This window comes from Cinclus cinclus, chromosome 4 (assembly GCF_963662255.1).
Source record: "Cinclus cinclus chromosome 4, bCinCin1.1, whole genome shotgun sequence".
NCBI lineage: Eukaryota > Metazoa > Chordata > Aves > Passeriformes > Cinclidae > Cinclus > Cinclus cinclus.
In genome coordinates this window covers 51366573-51394278 of record NC_085049.1, presented here as the reverse complement: position 1 = coordinate 51394278, position 27706 = coordinate 51366573, and the positions used below count along the sequence as shown (strand labels likewise).

Genomic DNA, 27706 nt, shown 5'->3' with positions numbered 1-27706 from the left:
TAACTGGAGTGATGAAAGACAGAAGTGGCATGGAGAACCAGCAGTCTCCCTGTAGAAGAATTCCAAAGGTCAGATAAATCACACCCGTTTGTTTACTCCTATTCATATAGTGCAGCTTGCTTACTGCTATTCAGATAACAGCTATTTCTCAGGTGTTACACCAGTGGCCATTGCAACTGCTAGTGGCTTAAATATTATTTATGATCAAAAATTGTGTTCTAAAGCAAAGAATCCTCATTTATAATGAAAGCATTAGTCAAATATGAGAAAGGGTTTTGCTGCAGTTCTTTCTCCTAGAGTTTAACGCAAGACCAAACAGAAAGATTAATGAAAACGTAAGAATAGAATCACAGATTCATAAAGGTTGGAAAGGACCTCTAAGATAATGGAGTCCAACCAATAACTCAGCACTGCCAAGTCCACTGCTAAACCATGTCTCAAAGCATCACATCCACTTGTTTTCCGAACATTTTCAGGGATGATGATCCCATCACTTTTCTGGTAAGCTTGTTCTAAAGCTTGACCATTTCTTCTGTGAAAACAATTTTCCTAATATCTAATCCAATAATGATAATCCAGTAATGAATGGAATGTGTTGCAAATACAGGATTTACCTGATTGATCATACATATGCCCACAAATTACTATGCTTACTTTTACTTCATGTCTTTTGCTATTACAGTGAAAAATCTAGGTATGAGTATTTCACATGTACTCATGTAAGAGCAGCTTTGCACTTAAATGCAAAGTAAGCATCTAGGTAGAATCTTGCAAGAAGTAAAAAAAATTGCATATAAACAAAAAAAACCAAAAACAAAACCCTCAGTGACTTTTTTGTCAATACCTGTGTTAACAACAGGTTTTCTGATTCTGATTTTCAAACAGGTAATTTTTTTTTTCTTCAGAAATATTCAATAAAGACACCTCCATTTGGAAATGGTTAGAATTTTGTCAAAATCAAGGGAATGAGAGAAGACAAGAGAGTCTGGTAAGGGATGACAATGGCAATTTGAATTAATAGACTGAACCTAGAAATGTTCCTTAAAAACATAGTCTTGTTAAAAAAAAAAAAGCCACAAACCACAAAACAACCCCAACTTTGCAAAACCCTGCAAAACATATAAAAATGAATCCTTATTATATTTTTTCTTATATTTATTGATTTGGGGTTTCTTTTGATGGACCTTACATATTTCTCTTAGAGCATTACTAATGATGTGAACGTTTTTTTTGGCATGCTTGGATTTGCGATATCTCCATTTCCCCCTAAACTGAAATGTGTCCTGCAAATTAATGGTTCACATACTAGCATACGAGTGAATCAAATTGCTACTATCATAATTTCTTAAATGGTAAAATAAAGGTGACATTTACAGTCATAGTTTGCTATAAAGATGCTTATATTTCATTAATATGCATACATACACACTTAGGTATGCACATGTGCATTTGTGATTTATGAATAATTGTAAGCATAATCACAACACTTTTATTTCATGCTATGTTCCTTAAGTGTATTTGTAGTGGGCCTTGCTGAAAGGCAGCAACAGAAAGATTCATACCATTTCAAGATACTATCTTTAGTATCTTTACTAAATAGAAATAGATATATATTAAACGTAAATTAACATGTTTACTAAATGTAAATTAGAACAATTACATTGGGTTTACTATACACAGTACTGATATTTTTGACAACAATTATTATTATTATTGCCATTACTCGTACTAGAATTAAACAGAACCTGGCAAGTATATTAAGTATAATTTAACATGGTACATGGTTATTTTAATACCCACTGATGTGGGAACAAATCTTAGCCAAGAAAAGCAATTTAATTTCTCCTGTACTAAAGCAGGATCTAACTTATTTACTGTACATTCATTTACTTGCAACAATTTAATATATGAAGCTTCAGTGTGGTCTGAGAGACTTTCAGATGCCGGTATATATCAAAAAATATTTTGAGTATGTGCTGAAAGCTTGTCTTGGGGTAATGTCACATGCTCCTATTTCTAAGCAGTCACTTTTTGGTTGTTTAATCTGTTTTCTGCTATCCATTTGTTCTGGTCTTTTTTTCGTTAAAGCCTGGGTCTTTTAACAAATGTCAAGGTTTACATATCCACTGTTTTGATAAGTAATGCAATATGTAAAATGCTTTGAATGAAATACTTGGTGTCCAAGAAGAAAAGCTTTGTTAAAAAGGTTATGATAGAAATTTTATGATGCATAGTAGACGTCATAGAACATTTATCGATCCACCTAACATTGTGTGTCTGGAGATATAATTTATTCCAAAGTCCTTACCATATTGTTTTACTTAAAAGCAAATACAGCATAAGAAGGCATGGAGAAAAAAAAACTCAACATTTTAATGAAAGCGACCAGAACGAATCCTTAGCAGCAAAGCATTTACATCAATTTAAGCTCTGGAAAGAAGATAGGTTCAGCAGGTCTGTTAAAAAGGTAAATGCTACAATATCAGAAAAGTTAACTTTTTAATAATATTTCTTATGGCTATCTAGAACTTGGATTTTTTTTGTAGTTGCAATGTTTGCATAACTATATTTATTGTGCTTCAATTTTACATTATAATTTAAATTTCAAAATTATATTTAAATAGCACTGAAAAGTCTGGGGATCAATTTATATGAAATAACACATGATACATAAAGATCACATGTATCTCCTTTTTGTATTGAAATGTGAAGAAAGAATACACTCATGATTAATTTTATTTTTTTAAGCAAATGGTGAAATTTGTTTTTAAATCTGCATGACTCCATGCTGTTAGGACTAGACACTAGCCCTAAAATTTTATAGAAAAAATGAACTTAAATTTCTTTGTTTATCAAACATTGATGCTCTTCTAACTAGATCATGCTGACAATTAAATACTTGAATAATCTGAACACTAAAATGTGACTCAGTCACATGGAGTTGAAAGAGATAACCGTTTATAAGAATATATTATAAACATTTATTAGTTACCATTCCACAAAGTTAAAATAATAAACATAGTGCTCCAAATACAGTTCTGTAAAACACAGCTCTTTTCTAACCACAGAAAAAACCTTCAGCACTACTGCTTATTAAAGCTCAATATTTATTTGTGTTTCAGCTCCTTATCTATTTCCCCAATTTTGACCATTTAGGATGAAACTGAGTGTCTACTGAAATTTTCCGAAAGGTTGGTCACTTCTAAGAAAATACATAAAATATTTATGTTGCCCTTTGCAGAGGAGACCTGAGATCTACCAAATAACAGAGCCTTCATTTTAGGATATGTCCAAATTTGGATCAAGTATATACAAATTGAAGTTTTTCCATGATCAGAGAAGGAATTCTTGATATTTTGGGCTATATTCACTACAATACCAGTCAGTATGGAAACATGCTTTAACATGATATTACATGGAGCTAAGCAAGGCTATTCCTAAAGATAATGTTGAAGATCATGCTATGTTAGGGAACTTAAAAGCCTGCTAATTTAATAGAATAACTGTAGGAACCGTGAAGAAGGTAAGAATCAAAACTCCTTCAGGAAGAAGACTCAGAGAAGAGGCAAAGGGCTGCAACTAAAATCCAAGAGAGAAATGAGACTGACTCAGAAACAAGGTGAGAGAAACTAAAGCTAATTTGTCAAACAATGCCCTGGCACAGCTGGCACAAGAGATTTGAGCGACTTGACAAAGTCCCTGTCACAGAGTAAGGAAAAAATATGGGGAAAAAGAAAATTGTGAACTGGCAAAAGGGAACTGTATAAGAACAAAGAAGATGGATTACAGGACACTAGATGGTTCCTAACTCTCAGAATTAATATAAGTGAAAAGAAGTGAAAATACAGGTAATAATAAGAAAGAGCACAAAGAATAAATACATTAGGAGACTGGACTCAAGAGCTGCCTAAACAGTACACTAAACCAGGCCATATTTGGAGGAGGCTTAAACTAGAAGATGATGAATCTGAGGAATATTGTCAAGAATAATCTGGATTTGAAAAGAAACAGAGTGAGAGGAAAAAGGTAATTATACCAGGACCTGTAGAAAGGAGCAGAAGACTTGATGGCATATGTGGGAAGGAAGAGTGGATGGGAGAGGAAGTTTATGCTGCATTAAGTTGGAGGACAGAAACTAGAACCATTCATAATAAAAGAAAGGATTATGGAACACAGGTGTGGAAAAAACAGCAATGAAAAAGAGACAAACTAGAAGGAAAAAAAAAAACTAACAAGGAAAGAAAGAGTGTCTTGGGAAAGAAAATCTTATAGACATATCTTTACCATCCAGTGCAACAACCTGAAGTTGCCCAACATAAATTACTGGACCTTTCAGTACACTGACTTGAGAACCATTTTTGAATCTACTTAACAAAGATCCCACAGCAAAAGGAAACATAAAACTATTATTTACTTGAGTCATAAGACAGAAATCCTTATTTTTGGTCTAATGGTTCCATGGTTCTAAGTGGATATCAAAGTGAACTACAAGCCAACATCTTGAAATGGATTTTTTTTAAGCTCTCTTCAAAAAAAACCCACACTGAAGAACTCCCAAACCCTAGTAGAAGAGTATGGGGCCGTAAAATTAAGCACTTAAAATTTAGACTATGCCTCTGTGTATCTGTTCCTGAATTATTTTCATAATTGGAAACACAGATGATGAAATTACATGAGATCATGCACCATTTTTTTCTCCCTAGCCTGTTAAATTCAATGAAAGCAAATTCTACATGCCTTCTAAAATCTGCATTTAGGTAGTTTTTTAATATGCAACCTCAAAGTGAATTAAGCAGCATCTTGTAAGATGTTCTGTAGTCTGTTCAAAATGATTAGGCATATGTTGTTTGATAGCTAACCAATACAAAGAAAAATATGTATGTATGGAAGAAATATGCACAAAAAACTCGTTGGCAAAATATGAGCAAATTCATAGAGAGCTTAAAAATGAGATGCTTACTACACAGAGAGAGTTTACAAGTCCTAAATGAAAGACAGCAGTCCTAGAATATACAGACAATAGTGATACTAAGAAGAAAGGAAGAGGAAAGCTAGGAATTTTTTTGAGTGAAGCTGCACCATGCACTGCTCATAACAAAGTTGAAGGGTTTCTAACAGCTCTCATTATGAAATAAAGGGAGGCAAAGAAAATCAAGGTGTGAGTTCTGTCAAGAGCAAAAAGAACTGAGTAAGAATTAAAAAGAAGGTGAAATAAAAGTTACTGTGTTTTTTTCTGAGTTGGAAGACTTTTTGCTGTAAGAAAGGCATAATTAAACTTCATTAATTTATTTTCACTGACTAGCAGAATATAAATTTTGAATTTACTGGAGAACTAGAACTGATAAATGTTTTATAGTGGAGATATACACTAAATGGGTCAATTTTTTGAACTAAGGGTAATAAAGGAATTACAAGGCTCAGGTTCTAATTTTTTTTTTTCCTGGAAAGCAGTTTTACTGATATCAAAGGCTTCCTGAAAAGCTAGAATTCATGGAAAAGAAGAATTAAGAATTCTGGGCAGTATTTTAAATGAGAGTTAGAGGCACAGCTCCCATTGCATTTCACTTTCAAATTTTGGTCAGGAGATTGCAGTTCTCAAGGCAAATATAATGAAAATAAAGTCTAAATTTGCAGAGAAAACAACAAAATTGTGATGACAGTTAGACAATGTAAATGTATAGGAGACTTATCTATATGTCCAACATTGGTTGGCCAGAAACAGATTAGGAAGATAGAAGGCAGTTGATTGCAATAGCCTACTCACAAATTGGATATTAGGATATTAAAAAACTGATACTTTCTATGTAGGTATAAAAAATGGTTAACTTCTAATTCTTGAAAAATATTTCTATGTCCATCTTGTAACTTAATGCTGACTACAGTACTAGTATTCAGGAAAGTATTAAAATGAAAAAATGTAACCAGAAATGCACATCAATGTTTTATAGAGTTAATAAAAATTTTAAAGAATGGTTAGATCCCCCTGCTCCCCAACCAGCCCAAACCAAAAAAACTAACCTCGAGAAATAGGAAAAAAAAATTGTTACTAGTAAGCGTAAAGCAATAACAATGAAGGAATATTATATTCCTTATAGAAAATATGTTTCTTAGATCATATTGTACTGGCCATTAACAGAAGCAAAGTCCTAAATTAGACAGATAACTATTTACTCCAGCTGAACAATGACTACTTTTTCTTTAGGTTATACATTTTTAAAAACATTTGGTCAATTTAATGAACAGTTAGTTTTCCCCTCGAACATGTAACAGGGAAGCAAATAAAATACTTTTAAGCAAACAAATGCTTTCCTTAAACTGAGATATACTATGTTAAAAGCATTCCTTTTATTACTTAATTTAGCTTTGTCAAGGAACAGAATTAAGTTAGTTTAGAATTAACCTATCCCATCCAAATTTTTCAGAAAAAAATAGGAAATTTGCCTTTTAAAAATCTTTAAATTGTTTAATCCAGAATTCAAAGAACCTGCCTTTGGAAAAAAAAGTCTGTAGAAAGAATATAAAAGTTGGGAAGTTCACAAAAATATTTCTTAAAATCTTGACTTAGCCTTTCTCGAATCCCCAGTGAATTAGGAGATAATAACTTTGAAATGTTGTATGCCTCGTCTTAACAAAGACATGATAATTCACACATTTCCCTGTATGTATAAAAGGTATTTTATTTCAGTATCACATGAATTTGAGAGGCTTTTTTTTAGTAAATATATTTAAGAATCCATTATTTTGCATTTCTAGACTTTAATTTTCAGCCTGTAAAATCTCAACAATTTATTGAGACAATTTTCTAAATTACAAGTTATAAATAAGGAATATGTATGATACTCCCAAATAACAGCACTTGATTCCTAACAATAATTGAATTCTGAGGAAGAGCCACAACTATGAATGCTGGAAAGTGAACTCAGTAACATTTTATTAATGAAATCTTGTCAAATAATTGAGATTGAAAAATGAAAAAATGGTTTAAGATTTAAGAATTGATTGATTTAATTGATCAATTGATCAATTAATTAAGAATTTATTGAAACGACAGCACCTCTAAATTCACAGCATCTTTATGATAATCTGTAATACAACTTCAGGTTACCTGAAAGGGAGTACACCTACTAGATCAATGAAACATTTCCTAGGCATCTTCATTTAATATTTCAGAAGGCAAAACCGAGAGAGACTATAGAACCAGAAAGCATTTTATAACAAATACATTCTCAGTAAAGGCAAATTTATAATGTTTTCAGATTAAAGATATCATGGTGCTAATGATTTATTCTGATAATTGAAAAGCAACAGTCTTTGGCAAACAGAAATAATGTAATAAACATGTTTCTATACTGCATACAAACTGTACAAAGGTGAAAGTAATGTTTTATATATCATAAGTGATACAATTGAATGTATCATCACTGTTTAATTTCTTAAATCCATGATGATAAAATTTATATACACATATATGCAGAAACAAATTTAAAAGTATGTCAGACCTGGGCTTTTTTCCCCTTAGTTCCTGGACTACTGGAACAAGAATGAATACATAGGTATGGTGTAGTAGATGTGTATTTTTTGAATGCATACCTATATTAGCAAACATTGTAAACTCTCTTTCTCTCTCTACCCCTGCCCCTTCTTTTACAAGATGGCAGGCACAAAGACAGAATTATGTTCTTTCTCAATTGGTACAGTTCACTTAGACTGTGATGATAAATTTTAAATAATCTAGTTTTAGGAATGTAAATCAAATTGATAAATACAAATGTATTATTTTTTACTTGTGTGGAAGTAGTGCAAATAAATCTTTATTCTAAAGCCTGTATAAAATACGTCAGAAAAATAGAGCTTTCAAGTATTTTTAGATGGTTTCCTCGAATTTTAATTTTTCCATTGAAAGTGGAAATTCAGCATATATGAAAACATAATCAAAAACTAAACACAGCAATTTATGCATATAAAAATCATATGAAATATCTGATTCTTATTTTGACAACATTTCAAGAAACTTCACTACTTAAAAAGTTTTAGGAATTTTGATAATTTTGCCAAAGTCATTTAATACAGCTTATATTTTCTGTAATGTGCTTTTTGGGGTTTATGTTTTTATTTATTAAAAACAATTGTACACAAATAGAAGAATCTAGTTTGTCATATTATCAGAAACATATTACCAATTCTTCAGTAATATTACACAAAACAAGACATGAAACTTAAAATTCTATAATTTTATGACATTCAAGAATTTTTTTCTAGATGTAGATTCTTTTGTTACCTTCTATGGTACTAATGTGGTAAAAATATAAGGCTTTTAAAGGATCCTCTACTACTGAGCTATAATAAGTTCAGTGGGATCATATACTACAGCATAACTGGTAATCAACACCACAGAAATCTGTGTCTTGATTTGCGATATGTATTCTGGTGCTCAGGTAACAAAACATGCATTTTTCAAAGCTCTTTTGGGAGAAAAAAAAAAAGTAAGATTAAAAATATCTTTTTCATACTTTAGGGAAAAGAAAATCTCAGGACACAGACATCAGAAGACCCACAATACATCACAGGGAACTTCTCATTAAAATCACAAGAGCAAAGTCTATTGATATTAAAGTTTTTAAACAGAACTGTAGTAAATGTATGAAAAGGCTTTAGATAAAAAAGAAACAAAGATATGCTGCATGTGTTATTAAGGATTCCAAGCATGCTCAGTTCTACCTAGATTCTTAATGTGATCTTTAATACTGATATTGAAAAGTAACATAACTTACTTGAGGATCGTGCTGAGTGTCTGTGTGGTGGCTTATTTTTTTCTCTGTTCTCAGTCAAAGCACTTCCACTGGCCATGGAAACAAGGTCTAAATCCATGTCTTCTCTGCTTACAGGGCTTGCCTGGAAGCAGTGGGAGAGAATGTACACAATCATGAAACAAAATATAACATTTTCTGAATGTAGCTCACATTACTCCAAATAAACAAACAGGGTCTGTCAAACAACCTTCTTCAAAATGATACCACAATCCTTTTTTGTTGCCTAGGCTGAACAAATGCACTATGTCAAAGCATTTTTGTAAATAAGAGCCGATCTTAAAATTGTGGTTTGTGATCTGAGTCAATGCAACAACAAAAGAAAACATTTTAGTACAGTAATTTTGAAGAAAATCAATCTTGCAGAGGGCTGATGAAACCTTAAACAGCTTAAGATCATTTACTGACCAGTCTATAATTTAAGTTATAGTTGAATGTCAGAGATGTCATATTGGATTATTTCCTGCAATATTTATGCTTTATCCAGGACACGTATCACTTCAATCAGTCATGGGCCCAGTGAGTAATTTAATCTTTTAGGTTTTTGCTAATTAACCATAACCATCAGACAGCATTTTAATTATACTTTAGGCAAGAGTATTATGTTAATTATAAACTTCTAACATCCAGTGGTGGTATGCTTTGGTATGAGGCATCTTACCTGAAAATAGTATTTCACTTTAGCAATGCTGTTTTGGGAACATGTAGGGCAACTTTTAAAAACCAACCTGTAATACACCACCCACTGCAAACTGCAGATTGTCATTTTTGCAGAAACAACTTCACATTTACTGAAGAATGCAATGACAAGCTATTCAGAACCAAAAGCAGCCTCTAACAATAGCTAGATACTAAGGACCAGTAACAAGGACGGGGGAAAATCAGACACTGCTGATGAACGGCATACAAAATCCCCAGCATAGAGTCGGTCGGCTGGAAGCACTGATCATAAGGACATACTTTTCTAGTCTTTGGACCTTCAGAAGTGAAGTCCAGAAAAGCAGATTAAGCCTTTCCTCTTTCTGGGCTGAAGAGCTAGATGTCTTTCAGACGCTAGGTGTCTAACTGGGTATTTCTTTTTTAACATAAAACCAAACAAACTACGGAAAAGGAAACACTCTGCTAGTGGCAACGTCACTACACTTTTGCCTAACACTGTAGTAGCAAGACTGCTCAACCAGGTGTGGAGAGACTGGGTCTCAACTCCTTCCTCAGGGGGCTAAAGCCCACAGCTCCCTTTTTCTCAGGAAAGTGCTGTTACTGTGAAGTTGTAGGCCATTCTGGAGGAGACGATTTCCAGACTTCCTGTTCAAACTACCTCACTGTACCAAAAGCAGCACTGCACCAATGCAGACAGGCTTTGTAGTCCAGTCTAACTTAGAGAACTCAGATGAAATGGAGACCTGTTTCATTTCCTTGTCTTTACTCAGTCACTGTTTAATGTAAAATTCATTTAAAAGTCCATGCACTTTCAAACCAAAAGCTCCTAAGATACAGAGATTTTACACTCTTCCTTAGTGATTGCATTGTGTCCGCACAGAAACTTTATCCCTTGTTCTTTGATGCTTACCTTTCACGAGGAATTTAAATATTTGCTTTGCACAGCTAGTCTTTATTATTGCGGTTAACATCAATATTTTATTTTCTCTTCCATAGTGGTGCCAAGAAACTTTAAAAAAAAATTGCTTTACCCTGCTAATTATTTCTAATTTTTTTGCCTTAATATTTACAGTTTCTTTAAGCTTGTGAGGGCTTCCTATGTTTAAAATCTTTAAACTGAAAGCTTTTAGTCTTTCATTAGTAGAAATAATGCAATGATTCTGATGCTCAAAGAGACTCTAACCAATTGAAGCAATCAGTCTTATTTCTACCTAACCTGTTTCAACACACAACAAAAGTTTTTTTAAATGTTTTTCTCAATTCCCAAAGACCCAGGAGGCCACAGAATTTTATACAGCTAACCTTTCCATGGCATTATTATCTAATCACTACCATCATAGAAACTAAGGCTTCATAATTTTGCAGACAACAGCATTTAGGGTTATATGCTAGATTTTAATAGGGCTGTCTTGATCTGTGATATAAAATATTTGTTATTGTATTTCAAATAAAGATAAACCTTTACACCCAATTACAGTCAGAGTAATATTTAAGGTTGTGTTAATAACTGGAGCAAACTTAATTTTGGCTTTTTAAAGAAGCTGACTCAAAGTCCTCTGAAGCTAATTAAAACCTTCCCTTTTAGTTTATGATTTAGAACCAAAATTTGGGAGTAATTTAAGCTACTGGCATAGTTTTTTGCAGACGGTAGTATTGGACTTCCATCTGTAGTGATCACCATAGTTAACTCTTCAGAATTTCTGCCATTTTTTTATTACCACAAAACTTTCTTACTAATTAATTGAAAATTAATATCAGTCAGGAGGAACCTTTTCCTTGAACACAGCTGTCTATTTCTAGGCAGAATTATCAAGACATTCTGCAATCTTCAGAGATAAAAGGTGCTTTTGAATTCAAGTTACATCTACGTGATTGGAGATACTGATCAATAGTGAAGGGGTTAACCCTGTAGGTAATTTAAACTTCACGCAAAAGAATCAGGAAGTCTATCCTACCTGCTATTCCACAAAATCATACTAATTTAAAATAGTTTAAACTCTAAGTCATCATGCCTGCCTAAGAACTTCTATGGCATTACTAGTGAGAAAAATATTAAAATGGCCAAGATTGACATAATAAGGTCTTTGATTTACTGCAGGTTGCTACAAAGCAATAATCCCCAGTGAGAAGACTTTATTGTTTATATGCAACCATTGAAATACAATTTTGTATCCATGAAAAAAGCTCTTAAATTACTAGAATGTGCACAAACATAATTTAGAAAACTATATGAAACTTGCAGAATGCAGGTATATGGAACACATAAAAAGCAGGGATTGTCTAGCACATGAGAAAACTTCATGTTCAAGTATATGGCATAGGAATAAACTACTGGAAATGCCCAGGAATGCTTTCCTCTTCTAATGCTTGCTCTCTCTCTCTCTCTGCTTTTAATACATATTTTCCGCTTTCTTTTCTATTTTCTTTTCTGCTTTTTAGAATGATTGTAGCTGTTAACTTGATTTTTATCATGATTTCATAGCTTTTAAATAAGCTAGCGTGCCAAAGCAGTAGGAGTATGTTCACATTTCAACCTTTAAGAGAGAACTCATACAAATTTTAAAACCAAAATTCTCCAGCCATCTGTTTGTATAAACCACATCATTATTTCACTGCCTGTATAGTACTGCTCTCTGCATTAGAAATACATTTTATTCCATTTTCTTATTTTTGAGCCCTGTATTGCATTTTTTTCTGCATTTCATTCATGTGGAACAGCTATGTTATTATGTGGCACAAGCTGTGACAATTCCATAACTTTGCCAGTTATGTGGGCACACCACATAATACTATTGTGGGATTGCAGCAGTATTTTGTGGACAGAACTGCTTAGTGCAAATAACATACAATCTACCTATGTGCACATATGCTTACCAATAACTACATAACATGTAATTTAGATAACATTATTAAATTATGATTTACTCAAATTACTGTTTTAGACTCCACCTAACAAATAACTATTGATGCTGCTGCAGTCAAACCCTACAACAGTCATTTGGTTCATGATTTCAGCCTTTTAAATTTTAGAAGAACCTAAGAATTGGACACACTTGCCAGAGAAAAATATTTGACAAAATCTGTCTTAAAGAAAACAGTAATAGTAACATGTAAGTCTTAAAAGCATTTTTTTCAAAGGTGAATTTTATGAGAGTTTATGGAATAATTTCTGAAACATGTAAATTGCATGGGTTGTGAAGCTGAAGAAGGAAGAGGCTAGAAAGGGGCAAGATTGCTCAGATAACAAAATGAGGCATATGACACATCATCTAACTGGAAAATATTTTTAATGCAATATTTTACATCTTGTACATGAGTATAAAATACCAATTCTGCATAGATTCTAAATTTTTGCCCCACTTTTTAAACTGTACAAAATTTTATCAATAATAATATTGCTCATTTGGCATTAAAATGTAAAGACTATATATTTAGAAATGGAGTGAATACAGATTGGCCTGTAGGCAACACAACTGCTTGCTATTTAAGGAACTTTTGGGTATCTCCGACACAGCGTTTTTATTTTGTAAATCTTCAAATAGTTAAATTGCTCATATTTCCCCTCCTGCCAAGTTACATGACTACTTGCTTCAAGAAATCCAATTTTTTAAAATGCCGCAAAAAGAATCAATCATGAAAAGAGCAGAGAGCATTTTAAGATCTAAAAAAATATTAAGAAGAAATTGTAGGAATAAGTCTGACTTCATGCAATGTTTTCAACAACGTCACCATATTAATATGGAATTCCAACTTACTGTGTTTCAACAAATTACATTGCAGGCATATTAGAATGATTTAGGTATGTTATACACAGGATTTGAGAATACGTAAAGCTGTTCAATTGACAAGAACACACGTTTTCAGTAAATAATGTAGTTGGCACTGAACCATATTTAATTTTTTTCAACTTTTTTTGAAAAGGCAGATTTAGAAGCTTTAAAAAACGCACAGTAGTATTTGATGTCAAAAACAAACTCAGTGTCAGATCATGAAGCTAGAACCCAATGCACCTACATGGGGTTTTGGGACAAAATATTTTCTTCTGATCTCCATCAGGGGATGACTTGATTGCCAAACAGAGATAACACTACAGAAATATATTAATCAAAAAAAAAAATCTCCTGTTTTTACACCAAGTATGGATTGGAAATACCTGAATTCTGCAAAATCCCACAGAGAAATAGGTTCTTACCACAAGTTGTACTTGTCTGTTGTCACATGTCGCAGGATCTAGCTCAGGCAAAAAATGACAGCTGGGAAAAATGTAGAATACAAATTTCAGTAACTCCCACTGTACAGGGCTCACTAATACACCTGCACAGAATCTTTTCAGGAAACAATCCTGCTTAATTATTTAAAATAATTCCATTATTAAGATGTATCACAGAAATTAATATTAACTGATAAAGTATCAGAGCAATTACTATTAATTTTTTGTACTTGATTTAAAAAATAAGTAACAATTGTTTATTCAAATGATATAATATTAAGTTAAACTATTCTAACCAGCATGACTTTTTGTATGTGTTGACATAAATTGTAGAAAAGTTGGTTTTCATATTACTTTTGGTAGCAATAAAATTGTTTTCAGTTGAATACATATATCAGTTGTTCTACATTGTCTAACAGTGAAGTCTGAATGGAGATCAGTTGGAGTTTTGGCATGTTAAAAAATGATATCACAATCCTTAAAAAAGTCAGTACAAATTCTAAAGCATAGCATACACCTGCAGAGGAAGCAGAATGGTATTTAAGAAAATTCTTTTATAAATTTCTGTGTCTTCTTACTTTCAAGCGCCATTAAATGTTGTATTCCAGTGTTTTCATTCAAACTAAAAGTCATGGAAGTTATCTTAAACAAACACTTTGAGTATTTCTGTATTATGGATCATGACTGAAAGGTAAATATTATTGCAAAGCCAGACAAATATTTCCTAAGGAGCATGTTTTTCATATCGTTTCTACAGTCATTGATACAAGCAGGATCTGTGACATGTTTTTCTGCACCAGACAGAACAATTTGCAGCCCATTTAATTATAAATACATTTTAAATGAAAATAATGATAAAATTAATATACTAAACCCATTGCTTCCCTGCTGACACTTTGTTTGGTTTTCTTAGAGATGCTTGGCATTGTGTCTACTAATGACTTCATTAAGATACTAATTCCTTATATTGAATTTATGACCAAAATACACTTACTATGTCTTCATGTTAGTTTAGGCAATATGAACCTTTCTCTTAATTGCATTGAAATTTTACCTGGTTAATAACCAAAAATGAATATAGAAGGAACATGTTTATAATATTTTAGTATACAGTGCGGCATAAAGATGTAAACGCTGGGTTTATGTTTTGAAGACAAAATATAAATACACACTATTTAGTTTAAAAAATGTATTTTTTTACTTCCTTAATCAAATCTAGCAATATAGCTAATATTACAGTTGATTTAATTATATAAAACCATAATATATATCAATAACATTGTAAAATATATGATGAATAAGCACTTTTTTCTACACTCTTTACCATCTAAAACCCACTGCATTGCTAAAGTAAAACTAAGTATTTACGATAAGATTCTGGACATTTTATAATTTCAATTTTAATGTGGAAGAAGTATCTATACAATGACTACTAGGCTAGTTCTAAAAGGTGACATATTTGGGACCTGGAAATACGGTGTACTGTCTGCTAGCTGCAAAGTCATGTTTGTTTTAGAACCATTTACTTAGGTCTCACTTTACAAGACAAATCTAAAATAAAGAAAAAAAAATCTAATTTAAAGGCAATGACCTCACCACTTCGTATTTCTGGAACTGGCTGCTTCATAATCCAAAAGTTGTGCATGAAGCCATTGGTATGTGAAGTCTTTTCTCTGTAATTTCTCATCTAAAGTAGTATCCAGCTGGGAAATTTTTTTACCTGGGGAGGAAGAGAGATACCCCTGTCTTTCATCATTATTTAAAAATACATTTTAAGATTTCCTTGATAAACTTGGACCCCATGACTTCTTTGAAAAGAAAAAAAAGGCAATTACTTCATTTTCATGCACAGTCCAACTATTTAAAATTTCTTCAGATATATTTAAGAAATTTTTTTATATTAGTTTTAAGCTTTGTTTTCTCTTTTGGGATGTAATACCAGCCTTCTGAATACATTTATTTTATTGGGAAATACATCTATACTTTGTTATGAAATACATATAGACGTATATATCAGCTATAAACTGCTTGTCACAGCTGCCATGAATGTTATTGTGCTATCTCTATAATTAAAAATATGTAATCATTTATACTTACAATTCTACTCAGTAATCTATAAGCTTAAAAAACCAAATCACCATTACATGCAAGAATCGACACATGGCAATCTTACTACTCTTCTCTTTTGCTGATGTGATCTATTAAGACATTTAAGACATTCTGTTGGCAATTTCTGATTTGGATTCCAAAGCATCTACATCTATGTTATTATTTTTCAGAAATGATTACCTACTTTTGGATCACAAAAGACCTCTACAGTTAGAGAATAAAACAGTGAGATTATGGGGGGGGGGGGGGGGGGAAAGTACAATTCTGGAAATCCTTCAGTTTTTGGGCCATTCTGCTGAATAACAGACATGGTTAGAAGCATCAGGAAGAAGAATTGGAAGAGTGTGCAGAGGAGCCATCATTATTGCATGGTGACATTCATGGATTAGAATATTTTTTTATTTTCTACCTTCATACATCAACTTCATACATCAACTTTCAAAGGTGAAATCTTTTTAGCATCTTCAACTCAGGGTTTTTCTGAGACATTAGTAAACGTTTTTCTTTTTTTTTTTGGTAAAAATGTCTTTCACTTTTTATGTCATTGGAGATAACACTGAGTTATCATCCTGTTGCTAATTATTCCTTTTATTTTCCTTTCAAAGATTCTTTTTTCCTCACTGATAGATGAATATGGCAGCTACAAGAAAGAAGGTTTTTAGTAAACTGCAGGAACATTTGAACCAGCAAAGATCACTTAACATTCAAGTCCATTTGTTCACTAAGGATGATTTAACTTTCAGTAACTACAAAGGGATGGCAGGGGGTGGGGATGGAGATATCAAAGTGCCATAGTTTTCATTCATGTTTTGACATTATAAATAAATGTTATAGGATATTCACCAATTCACCTTTTAAGGAGTTTGATACATTACCTGTAGTATTTTTTTAACTTATAATTTGCTTTGCATAAACTGCAAAATATATCTCCTCACTGGCATTTTACCTAGCTTTGCCATGAGCTCATTGCTTTAAAATTTTAGCTCTAAGATAAAGTATCAAAGCTGCTTATTTCATAGTCTGAAATGCAAATGTTTTTGTTTATTTATCTTAGTATAGGGAATCTCTATTCAAACCAAATCCATTCCCTAGGCTGACTGTGTTCAAGGCAAGGTCCTGGTCCAGAGTATGTCATATATTCCTTGCTATTCACTAACAGACTAGAAATTAGGTAGAAGAATTTTTCCTTAGTTGATGTAAAGAACTCTCATTTACCTCCTTAGGAAGACAGAAAATGAAAATCTTGGATGGACAGTCACTGTATCTATGCAAATGAGGGTATAAGGGCTGACTGAAAAAGTCAAGCAGTGAATTACCTAATCAGTGCCAAATATTAAAAGATAGATAATTATACTGTTCAGCAGCTTCCTCTATTAAAGTGGGCACTATTCATTTTTTTCTAAATTAATGATGTTGCCTTCCTGGTTCAGGAGTACAATTATCTAAGGTTCATATTTCAAAAAATTTTGGGTTCCAAGTTCATAACTACACTGGTATTCTTACAGCTTGTAATTCAAAGACAGAGGCAGATTTGTAGATTATAAGAGCACTTCATCTGGAGATTCAGCCTTCCATGTATGTTCTCCAGTGAGGAATAATCTCCCAAGAAAACATAAATATGTTTTTTTCTTATCTGTATTTACAGAAAAGTTGGCCCAGCGTTACCATCTTTCTAACGACAAATATGTCATTCAATTAAAATGATTTGCATTATTTATGTATTGACTAAAGTGTTTTTATCTTTTTCTCTATTAAAAGGGAAATCAGTATAAGGGATAAACCTGTATTAGAATTTCATGCCTCAGTCTGTATGTCAGTGATGGCTGAAAGATGAACATACAATAAGCTATAATAAAGCTTATAAAAATATTAATACTTTTAACTGGGTAATTAATTTTCCAGTTTTTTCAAATAATTTTTCTTAGTTTCAGTTTCAATTTTAGATTCATATTTGAAGCACTACTGGTTTTATTGAATACATTTTTATTTTAATTTACTTTTATTTTTTTCATGTTGATTATTGAAATGACAGAAACAAAAATGTCACCAAGATAAAAGTACAAAAAATAGGGTTTTCTTCCTTAAAATTGTATATGTTATTAGACAGAATATTTTTGTTTATATTAGTGTTAATAGAGGCCTTTTTTCCTCAAACGGGCAGATGATCTTCAATAATTTGTTTATAATGTTGCAGAAAACTGTATTCTATTTTCTCATTTGGAACATACTGATATCCTTGCTATTTAAAAGTAATATCTAACTTTTAAATTGTTGCAAAAGAATTATGTTCTGAAAAAAGTATGTTATGAATTAAAACACTGCATTATCACTTTTCTATTCCACTTATGAACATCATGCATTTAAGACTCTAGTGTACCAGTATAATTAACATGCATTTGCTTGGTAGCTTTCTTAAATTAGGGCCTCTGTTTCTTAAAAACCTGGACCTGATTTTGCAGAAGTATTAACACTCATAGAAGTTCCAAAGAGCTGTAAGCTTTCTCCATCTTTGAAATGGATCAGACCCATAATCTTTAATTGCCAAATGTGGACAACTGTAAGACTATCAAAGAAAATAGAAGTACATCAAAGTAGGCATCAAAACCCAAATTAATTTCAGAGGTATTTAAAGTATCATGCCCTCATTAGATTATTGCTCTAAGACTTCAATCTTTTTTGACCTTTATTTCTTTTTTTTACATGACACACATGTTAATAATTTAACATTGGAATTGTCTTACACTTGGCATGAATACAGTAATGATTTTTAGGCATTGCCAAATAATCCACACAGATACTGCGCACTTAGGCCAGGTACAATGCAGGGGATACCTACTGTCCATTTCCTACAAAATTTCAGCATCTAAATAGGGAGAACTTAGAAAAGCCCTACCATCTGAAATATTTTTGGGATTGTCTATTATAGGAAAGTTACAAATTCTTTTTGTACACATGCAAACCTGTAAGAACCTCAGCTTCGGTATCCAGAAAAATGTCATCCTTCATCAGTTAAATCTGTTTGCTGAGTGTGCTCTGAGACAGTATGACTCACATTCAGTCTAAAAAATGGATGTGATTATGTACTTTAAATTAGACTATCTCTAGGTAATCTGTTAAGTGAGCTAAAGGAGAAGGGCAAAGAATCTATTAACTACTTAGGTCAAGTGTCCTAAATTCTACATGGAGTCAGTTTTCTTTCTTTCCTTCAAGATATATGGATCTTGCGCCCTCAGCTGTAGCTGTCACTGTTAAAAGAAGACTGAAACACAGCCAAAGGAATAGCTTGACATGTGGAAGCTGGAGACTCAAATCATATCATGATAAGGAGTACTTGAAACCCATGTTCCCCAGTGCTAGGACAAGTGGTGTTAACAAGCCAGCATACAAAAGGAAGGAGGATGGTTTCACAGTGTCTGCATTCAGGGTGAATTCAAGTTCTGTGCCTGGAAACCAGCAATCCTGGTTATTGTAAATTAGTTATTCCTCTCTTCATCAATTCATATGCAAGAGGATGCTAAAGAACACCTGATTCAACAGTACATTTTTTTCCAAATCTATTTGTTTATGATGGGAAGAAGCAGATGTCATGCTTCTTGATAAATATATAGAGAAGCTTGCAATGTATTGAATCTTTAAAATCTTGTGTTTAGATGGTGATTTAAATCACTTCAAACCTTGCTTCACAGGAAGTACAATACAAATAGAAGACTAAGAAACCTAAGACTAAAGTGTGAAAGAAGGGTTTGGAAACTCTTCAGCATTCAAGTTTTCCTCCCTTGAAAAACAAAAAAATCTGTGACCAGAGTTAATTTTCTCAATATGAGTTCTGAAATTAGTGCTCTTAATATAGGAATAAAGCAGCTGAACTTGGGTACAAAATTATTGTTCATGTTATTAATATATTACATTTTTCTTCTCTGTCAGTATTGTGGCATAAATTACAGGTCAGAAATATATAGAATATGAGGGCATATGCATGTAAGTATGTTCATGAATGTAGAAAATTGAAAAAAAAAATCTTATTAAAAATTAAAATTATCTACCCTGTGAGGATGCATAATTTCTACTCTCTTCTATACAGTTAAATAATGTGCGCATTACACATTTATAAACTGCCTTGAAATCCCAAATCTAAAATCCAACTTTATTATCTCATTTTTCCCATGTTACAACAACAACAACAACAACAACAACAACAACAACAACAACAACGACTTATTTCTTACATAGCTTGTATAATAAACACAGAACAGAAAGTAAGAATTACATGAGTTGTTCTTACTCTTAAGGCAAAAACATGAAGCATTTGGAAACAGACAGGAAAAAATTACAAGCCCCACTGCTCTTCACCCCCAAAACCCACCCGTGTACTAAAATGTCAGAGAAAGGAGAGGAATTCCTTTTTTTTCTACACAGAACTCAAAACATTTGTTAAAAGTGTACTTTGTCAGGAGGCACTAAATTCTGCCATCCATTACATAGCAATCACAACAGGCTCTAAATTGTTTTGGAAAAGAATGGTATTTAGAGTGGTCTTTAGCACGCTTACAGGTATTCTGTGAATACATTTATAGTAGAAATATATATGTGACTTCCAGAGAGTTGGCAGCATCATGTGGCAGAAATTGGTACAGAGTTCTTACTACTTATAGCATCCCCAGATAATGTTTATCTACAACTCAGGTCTGGAATTTTCAGATAATAGGATACATACATTTCCACCTTAAAAACATTTTGACATATTAGTTAATTTTAGAAGGTATTTTTTCATCTGAGTGACTTCTGACTATATTGACTTCCATCTCTTGGACCAGAAAGAATGAAATAAAAATATTTATAGTAGTGTCTGAGTGAGTGTACAGTTGAAAAAAAGATGAAATACAATTACATTAAAAGAATACTACCTCAGGTTGTGACCTACATAATTTTTGATGCTTAAAAATGCTTTATCAAAATTAGAAGAGGGTTTTTTTCCTAAAACTTGAGCCCTTTTTTTTCTTTTTACCATGTATTTTGCATTTTTTTTTCAAAATACAAATAAGGCCTACTATATTACTATTTGATCTGCAAACCTCCTTTTCTTCTCGAATGTCGTCACCAACAAGTTAATGCTATTTCAGTAGTTATCATATTTCAGACTGTGCTTTCTGTGTTCTCTCTTTGATATCTTATTATTAGATTATGCAAAAGCTGAATCCTTTAGTTGAGATTTTGAAACCACTGCAAAAGTACAAATTTCAGCTTCTGAATTGAAGGAAAACAGGATTTCATACCTGTACCTTCCCTTTATTTTCTATTTTGCTACTTGTTCCTGCCCCTGCAGAATACACCACTACTATTTATCTGTCCCTAGCTTACTGTTTAAACTCAACGTTCTCTTTATCCCACATTGAGGCAAATCTGAGTGTCATTTCATCCTCAATGGCATACTTATAAAACACATCATTTAAAGTTGTTTCTCTCTATTCATATTCCAGCAGTATCAAAGATCTTCTTCCAGTATCTCCTGATTACTTAACTTCTTCTATTGCAACCTTCTGATCATACAAATACATTGCAAAGTACCACTGTATTGAAATGCTCACATCTCCCACTCTTCTCATAACATGGTACATTTCCACTTGAATTGCTTCATAAGGTTAATTTTCCTAGCACGGACATCAAGACATCATTAAACACTGTTCCTTCCAATTTGATCAACTCATGCAACTTTTATGGGTTGTTATCACTTCCTGTACTCCTCCATTTACATTAAATACAATTTCTTTTAATTTTTCTTTGTAACAAAGAACAGTTTCATATTGTGATATTTCCTAGGACATATAGACACTTTTCTGCATTGACGTATAAACCTAAAAGACTATTTCACCTGGTATGTACAGGAAGCTGCCACACAAGCAACTGTTCATTTCAATTTTTTTTTTGCTAATTTATGACTGTTCAAATATGGAATTGCTTTATGTTTGAAAAAATAAGCTGGTTCTTAAAAGAAAAAACCCAAAACATCCCTGCCAAAACCCAAAATGAACGAACTACAGATGTGATACTCTATCCACATGCAGAGAAAGAGAAGAGTTCCCGATGTAAACTACTTCTACCTGCAATCACCATGCTTCGTGACCCACTCAGGTGTTTACAAATCTCAAAAGAACATAAAAGAATTTACAGTGCTATACCATATTTTCACATTACCCTTTTGTGTAGCTTCCTATGGACACGGTGTTCTGTAGTATATACAGTCCCTGCTTCAGCCACTCTGCACAGGCAAATTTCAACAGCACTGCTGAGAAGTGGAGTACAGCCAAGAGTTACCAAGAGTCCTTTGGATAGTCATGGCTCTTGAAGAACCAAAGGAATCAAGAGGCGTAAAAAATGTTTAGAAATAGTATGTTCAGCATTTAAATTCTTAGCCATCAGTAAATGTAGGGTATAAGTAAGATGGAGGTAGGTTGACCATATTTTGTTTATCCTTAGTGCCTACACTCTCAAATTTCAAATCTGCCTACCACACACCCTATCTCTTGGTTTTCCTCATAAACTTTGGAAATTAGTAAACCCCCTAATGATGGATGTTCTCTACTGAATAGAGAATTTTTTACTATTGAGGAGAAAAATAAGAGATGCATTACATAAAGCCCCTCTTTTTTACAGAGTACTTTGATATACTTTATTTCTATCCATTCCCACTTTCTAAAATTAAATTACAGAAGCAATCAAGAACCTCATCACAAGTGTTCAGTTGCTCAGTAATGAAACTGTATTTCCATGCAAGAAATAGTTTATCAGTTATCAGTTTACATGTAGTCTAAATCAGAGGGATATCTTTCTCTAAATTCAATAAACCAAGTAAAATTATTTAAGGCATAATATCCTCCAATGGAATTCTCAAAATAACAAGTACATAGGAACATTTTGTAGGAGTGCAGTAAGTCTAACTACTATGTTGTTCACCATAAAGAGGGCATAGCCTACACAATACAATCAATTTTATTGTGACAACCATTAAGGTAGGCTTTATTTGCAGTGAAGAACTTAAAAGTAGAAGAAAGGGAATGAAAAATTCAAGCTCAACAAAGTTTTGTCCAAAATAAAAATTGGAGGCTTATATGTGACATGAAGATACATATGCCAAGTACTACAAGGAACAAAAAACCATCATTACTCAGAAGCAGCATGAATTTAGTCAGTCAAGCTGACTTACATCACATTAATAATTGCCTCAAACTTTCTATGAATAATTAAAACATGTAATTTTGCATCATACTGCAGAAGTTTTATTTTAAAAAAAGCCTTTATCATGTTTATTAAGAATACACATTTTTTTCTAGAAAGTTATCTGAATAATAGAAGAACTTGTTTCAAGAGCTCATCAACACATGTGATGTGCCCAATTACCATGCACGACTGGTACTTAATGCAGAGTAACACTGAGAGTGAAATAATGAAATTATTGTACTAATGTCAACACATAGTTTAGTTATGAATTCCTCTGGATTGATTATCCATCCTATCTGTATCATATACTTAATATATATATATATATCTGATAGACCAAAACATATATTTTTCAATATAAAAGGGTTTTGTTTTGTTTGAGCAGAACCATTTCTGGCTTAATTTCTGATGTTGACTTGAAATACCTATTGGTATTTGATGAACATACTGTGACAACAATTCACAGCTCTGTCACCATAGTAATGTGTAGCAGCAAAACTATTCTCCATTGTCAAATACACACATAAAGACTACAGTGAGTGCAAGGCTGCTGTTTAATTTACTTCATAGCAAAACCAAGAGGAAACACTGAAGATCAGGCCTATCATCATGCCAAACATTGTATAAACAAGACTTGATTTAATGTTCATTGAATTAAATGGAAAAAATTTCAGATACTTTTTGTTAAGACTCTACATCTAAAATTAGTTAATCCCCAATTGTGTGCAATTCTTATACATTTATATCCAGCTTAAAAACAACCATAAATACTAAACTTATGAGTGCCTATAAATAAATACAGACATAAAAGTACTAATTCTTCTTATTGAGTTATATTTAATTGGTTGATACATCATGGAAGACAATAAACAATATGAAATTCCAGGGACTTGTAGAACTATTAAAAAAAAATCAACTTTCCATTTGTAAAGAATTTCAGGCAAAAATAACCAAAAGGAAACCACAAATTGCCTACGAGTTTCCCCAGGTTAATTCTCAATATATATATCTCAAAGAGCTTAGTATCTGTATAGATTTCTTTATTAATTAAACTGTGATTTTTCAGCTGGTAAACACATGAAAACAAACAAGAATCAGAACACTGTATAATTACAGAGAAACCAACACATATTCAAGTGTATCCACAGGTATGGAACTAACTTAACTATATTGATTTTGGATCAGTTATAGGCAAAATGGCACAGATTTTCTCTATCCATGCAGAGAAGGTCTGAATGATTTACCTACTGAATGAAGAAATCAGTCGAAAAAAGGATAAATTAGCCCTGACTCCTCCTGTTCTTTTACAGAATTTTGTTTAGAACTTTATTCAAATTCTTTTTTAGTGGGAAGATGAACACAAACCCCCCAGTTCTATTTGTGAACATAATTTAACTATCCCTAATCTTGAGTTTAAACAGCTCATGCTTATTGTAGGTGTATTTAAATTAGTTTCTTTTTACTAAACTTTTCATCTGAACAACTCTCCTATTCACTGACTGTAAATATGTATTGCTAAAAGCATACATATATAATTTGTTTGAAAAGGAGGAAACAACCTAAATACCATGATGATTCTAAATAGGTGAAATTGCCTCACATGCATTCTGTTTATATTTGCAATAGCTTTTAAGACACCCACAACTAATTAATTTAAAAGTGTAATTTGTTTTACCAGTTGTCTAACAACAGGTTAAAACAGTTGTTCACTTGTAACTTCACTTGTTTGCAGCTGATGATCTAATCTCCTGCCAATAGCACAGGAATTTACAGAGCATTAAGGACTGATCCAGAGAGGAGTGAAATCCCATAAATTTCAATTAGGTAGGCAAACTCTCACTTAAGATTAAGGAAATTCAGTGGCTAATCTTATATTTACTCCAGAAGAAGGAAACAGATGTTATACTATGACTTTTAAAATCTTAGAGACTAAACTGAGTTATTAAAATTGAATAATCTTGCATGAGAATCTGTCTACCAAATTTAACAAAAAACAAAACAAAAAACCCAAAAACAACAACAACAAACAACCAGAAAAAAACCCTGGCTAAACCAAGATTTTACTTGATTTTTCTTCACTGTAAACCATCTTGAAGAAGAAGGAATAGAATTTCATTGCCAAGTTTGAGTGTAACAAGAAAATACCCACTTTCAATTTCTGCCTTATATAGACCTCGTTTTATAAGAAGGATCCTAAAGTAGTTTTCATACAAAATAAACAATTTTAATAAAAATTAATCTGATTGAAAATGCTATCAGAGTTCTTTAAAGCACTTCATGAAATAAAGTATTAAATGGCAATATTTACAGAAAAAAAAAATAATGTAACTACATAAGCAAGCCCAAAGCATTATTTTGTTCAGCAAGATTTTTCTGCTCTTCTGAAATGATATTTTTTTAGAAGCATTAAGTTATGGGTACTGATACAGAGGCTAGAAAAATTGATACATAACTGCAATAAGAATACAGAAAATGCATGTAAGTAAATACAGAAACTTGTCTGTAAGTTGTACCACAGTTCTTGAGACTTTCTTTCAATCTTTAAACTTCTCCATATTCTGGTTCAGTAAATGCATCGAGGGGTACTAAAACTGGAGAAATATCTGAATAGCATCATCACCCTCAAGGCATCCAGGTCTCAGAACAGACTTCTTCAGCATTCTGGCTAGAAAAGGGGGAAAACAGGAGAAAAGAATGCAATGATGTAGCAAAATAGTCACTAAACCCAAGATAACTTATTTTCAATGGCATTTAAAATGTCTTAGTTCTACTCACCTTCTCCTGGATTCCAAACAGATTCTTCAGCTTTCACCTGACTGGTCCTGGGTCACTGCACCTTACAGTGCTCTAGGTGCTCATCAATATTGTCATGTGTGACTGTACTAATTATACAATGAGAAAAAGGGATTTGCCCCTAATATTTCTATAATGAACAAACATAATGTATGGGAAGTAATAAAAATATACAACACTCTTATAGGGGAAATAAAATTTGGAAGCAAGAAAATAGTCTGATGCATGGATAGCACACATACTTAGTAATTTAGTGAAAGAGTACTATCTGTACAAAAGTATAAAACCCAAAAATCCCAAGCAGCCGTAATTGTGAAAGAAACAATTTCTAAAATTTATTCCAAGAAAGATTCATAAACATTTGCGATAAATGAAAGATGTTTGAAGGAGAATTTCAAATTCAGTGCACAAAACTCACATAGTGTGATGACAGCCTATGCAGTGTTTTAGCATATGTAGACCAGACTACAAGTAGAGTCTGACAAAACCTAAGAAGGCAGACCTGGCTAAGAGTCAGGAGTCACGCTTATTAAATTGAACTCTCAGGGGTATCATGCAATCAGAGGTCACAATCGAGGCAACAGAAGCAATGTCACGATATCAGAGAAAGGGCCAATTCAGACCTGCTCCCCGACAGGCAGCGAGGTCACGGCTTGCGGCAAATAACTGTATTAAAAGGGAATATTCTCTGCACACTTTTAGAACTGTCATCTGAACAAACAAAGCCAGGTCATTGGTAGGTTAAATCAGAACTTTCAGGCTTACCGGCACATAGCTTCCTTTCTTTCTACGTTTACTGCTAATTTCTCAATTAAAAAATATACATCAGGTACTAAAGCAAATACTCAGTAAATTTAACTTAAAAATACACAGTAGAGTTTAAATTCCTCCTTTTTAAAAGTCACATTCTATCTTTCACAAGAGATATCACTGGTCTCTTCACAAGTGAAAACTGCTGAGCTTGCTTCTTATCAGAAAACAAAAAGCATGCATGTGTTTTAGAGAAATGGCTTTCCAGAGTCAGGGTCTTAGTAAGCCTGACGATCAATGTGCATTTAGAAACCACTAAAAAAATAGTTATTCATAATGAACTGTGAAAGTGAAGTTCTTTTGCCTGGGTACTTGGATTTCTTTATCTTATTGTCTGGGCTGGTTTATCTATAACATTCTATAAATGTGGTAATTTATGAAATTACAACCATTTTGGATTGGGAAACTGACAATAAACCTGCAAAGAGAGAACAATTCTAGAATGTCATGTGAACAAAATAGTATTCAAAAATGCTATCTTGAAATTCAGCCTTACTTACTAATATGAGAAAATATATATAACTGCAAAATTCAGTATTTCTACCTTTTTTATACTCACAGCCAGATAAACTATCTGCAGTGCACACATCAAACTAGCACAAACCTACAAATGTCCAGAAATTGCTAACATGTTTTGATAAGAATTGAACTGCAAAGTTATGAAGTAGAAAAATTTACATTACAGAAATAACATACCATAAAAGTTACAGTTATCATTGCATGATTGTTCATTTCCATTAAAATACTTGAGTTACTTGGAATTCCTTGTAAAATTATGTAGCTCCACCACACATTCAATTCTGGATTACAGGATATAAAAGCTAGAGAACTTTGCTGTAAGAGTTAGTATTGAAAAGCAGAAAATTTTAGATCCCGCTATATGAATTTTAGAGTGCTGTTTTGATATTTTGCTTTAAAAAAATGTATCTGAACATCAACATTATTAGCTGTAAAAACAGAAAGATAATTAAATGTGTGTTTAATATCCAACTTGTGAAAATGATGTCTTTAGAATGCTGTAGATCTCTGACCTCATTGATAACTATAATTCACCATAACACTATAGTTCCTATTACAGAATACAAAAAAAAGAAATCTCTAT

At 32.5% G+C, this 27706-nt stretch overlaps 1 protein-coding gene across 1 annotated transcript in view; it reads right to left on the bottom strand.

The window, feature by feature from the left end:
- Positions 1–27706, bottom strand: part of LRRIQ1 (leucine rich repeats and IQ motif containing 1) — a 102084-nt gene that overhangs the window by 2611 nt on the left and 71767 nt on the right. Inside the window, exons 23-25 of the mRNA XM_062492514.1 lie at positions 15274–15397; positions 13660–13720; positions 8772–8892 (exon numbers count right to left, since the gene is read on the bottom strand). Of these exons, the coding sequence (XP_062348498.1) occupies positions 8772–8892; positions 13660–13720; positions 15274–15397 (306 nt within the window). The remainder of the gene's footprint in view (positions 1–8771; positions 8893–13659; positions 13721–15273; positions 15398–27706) is intronic.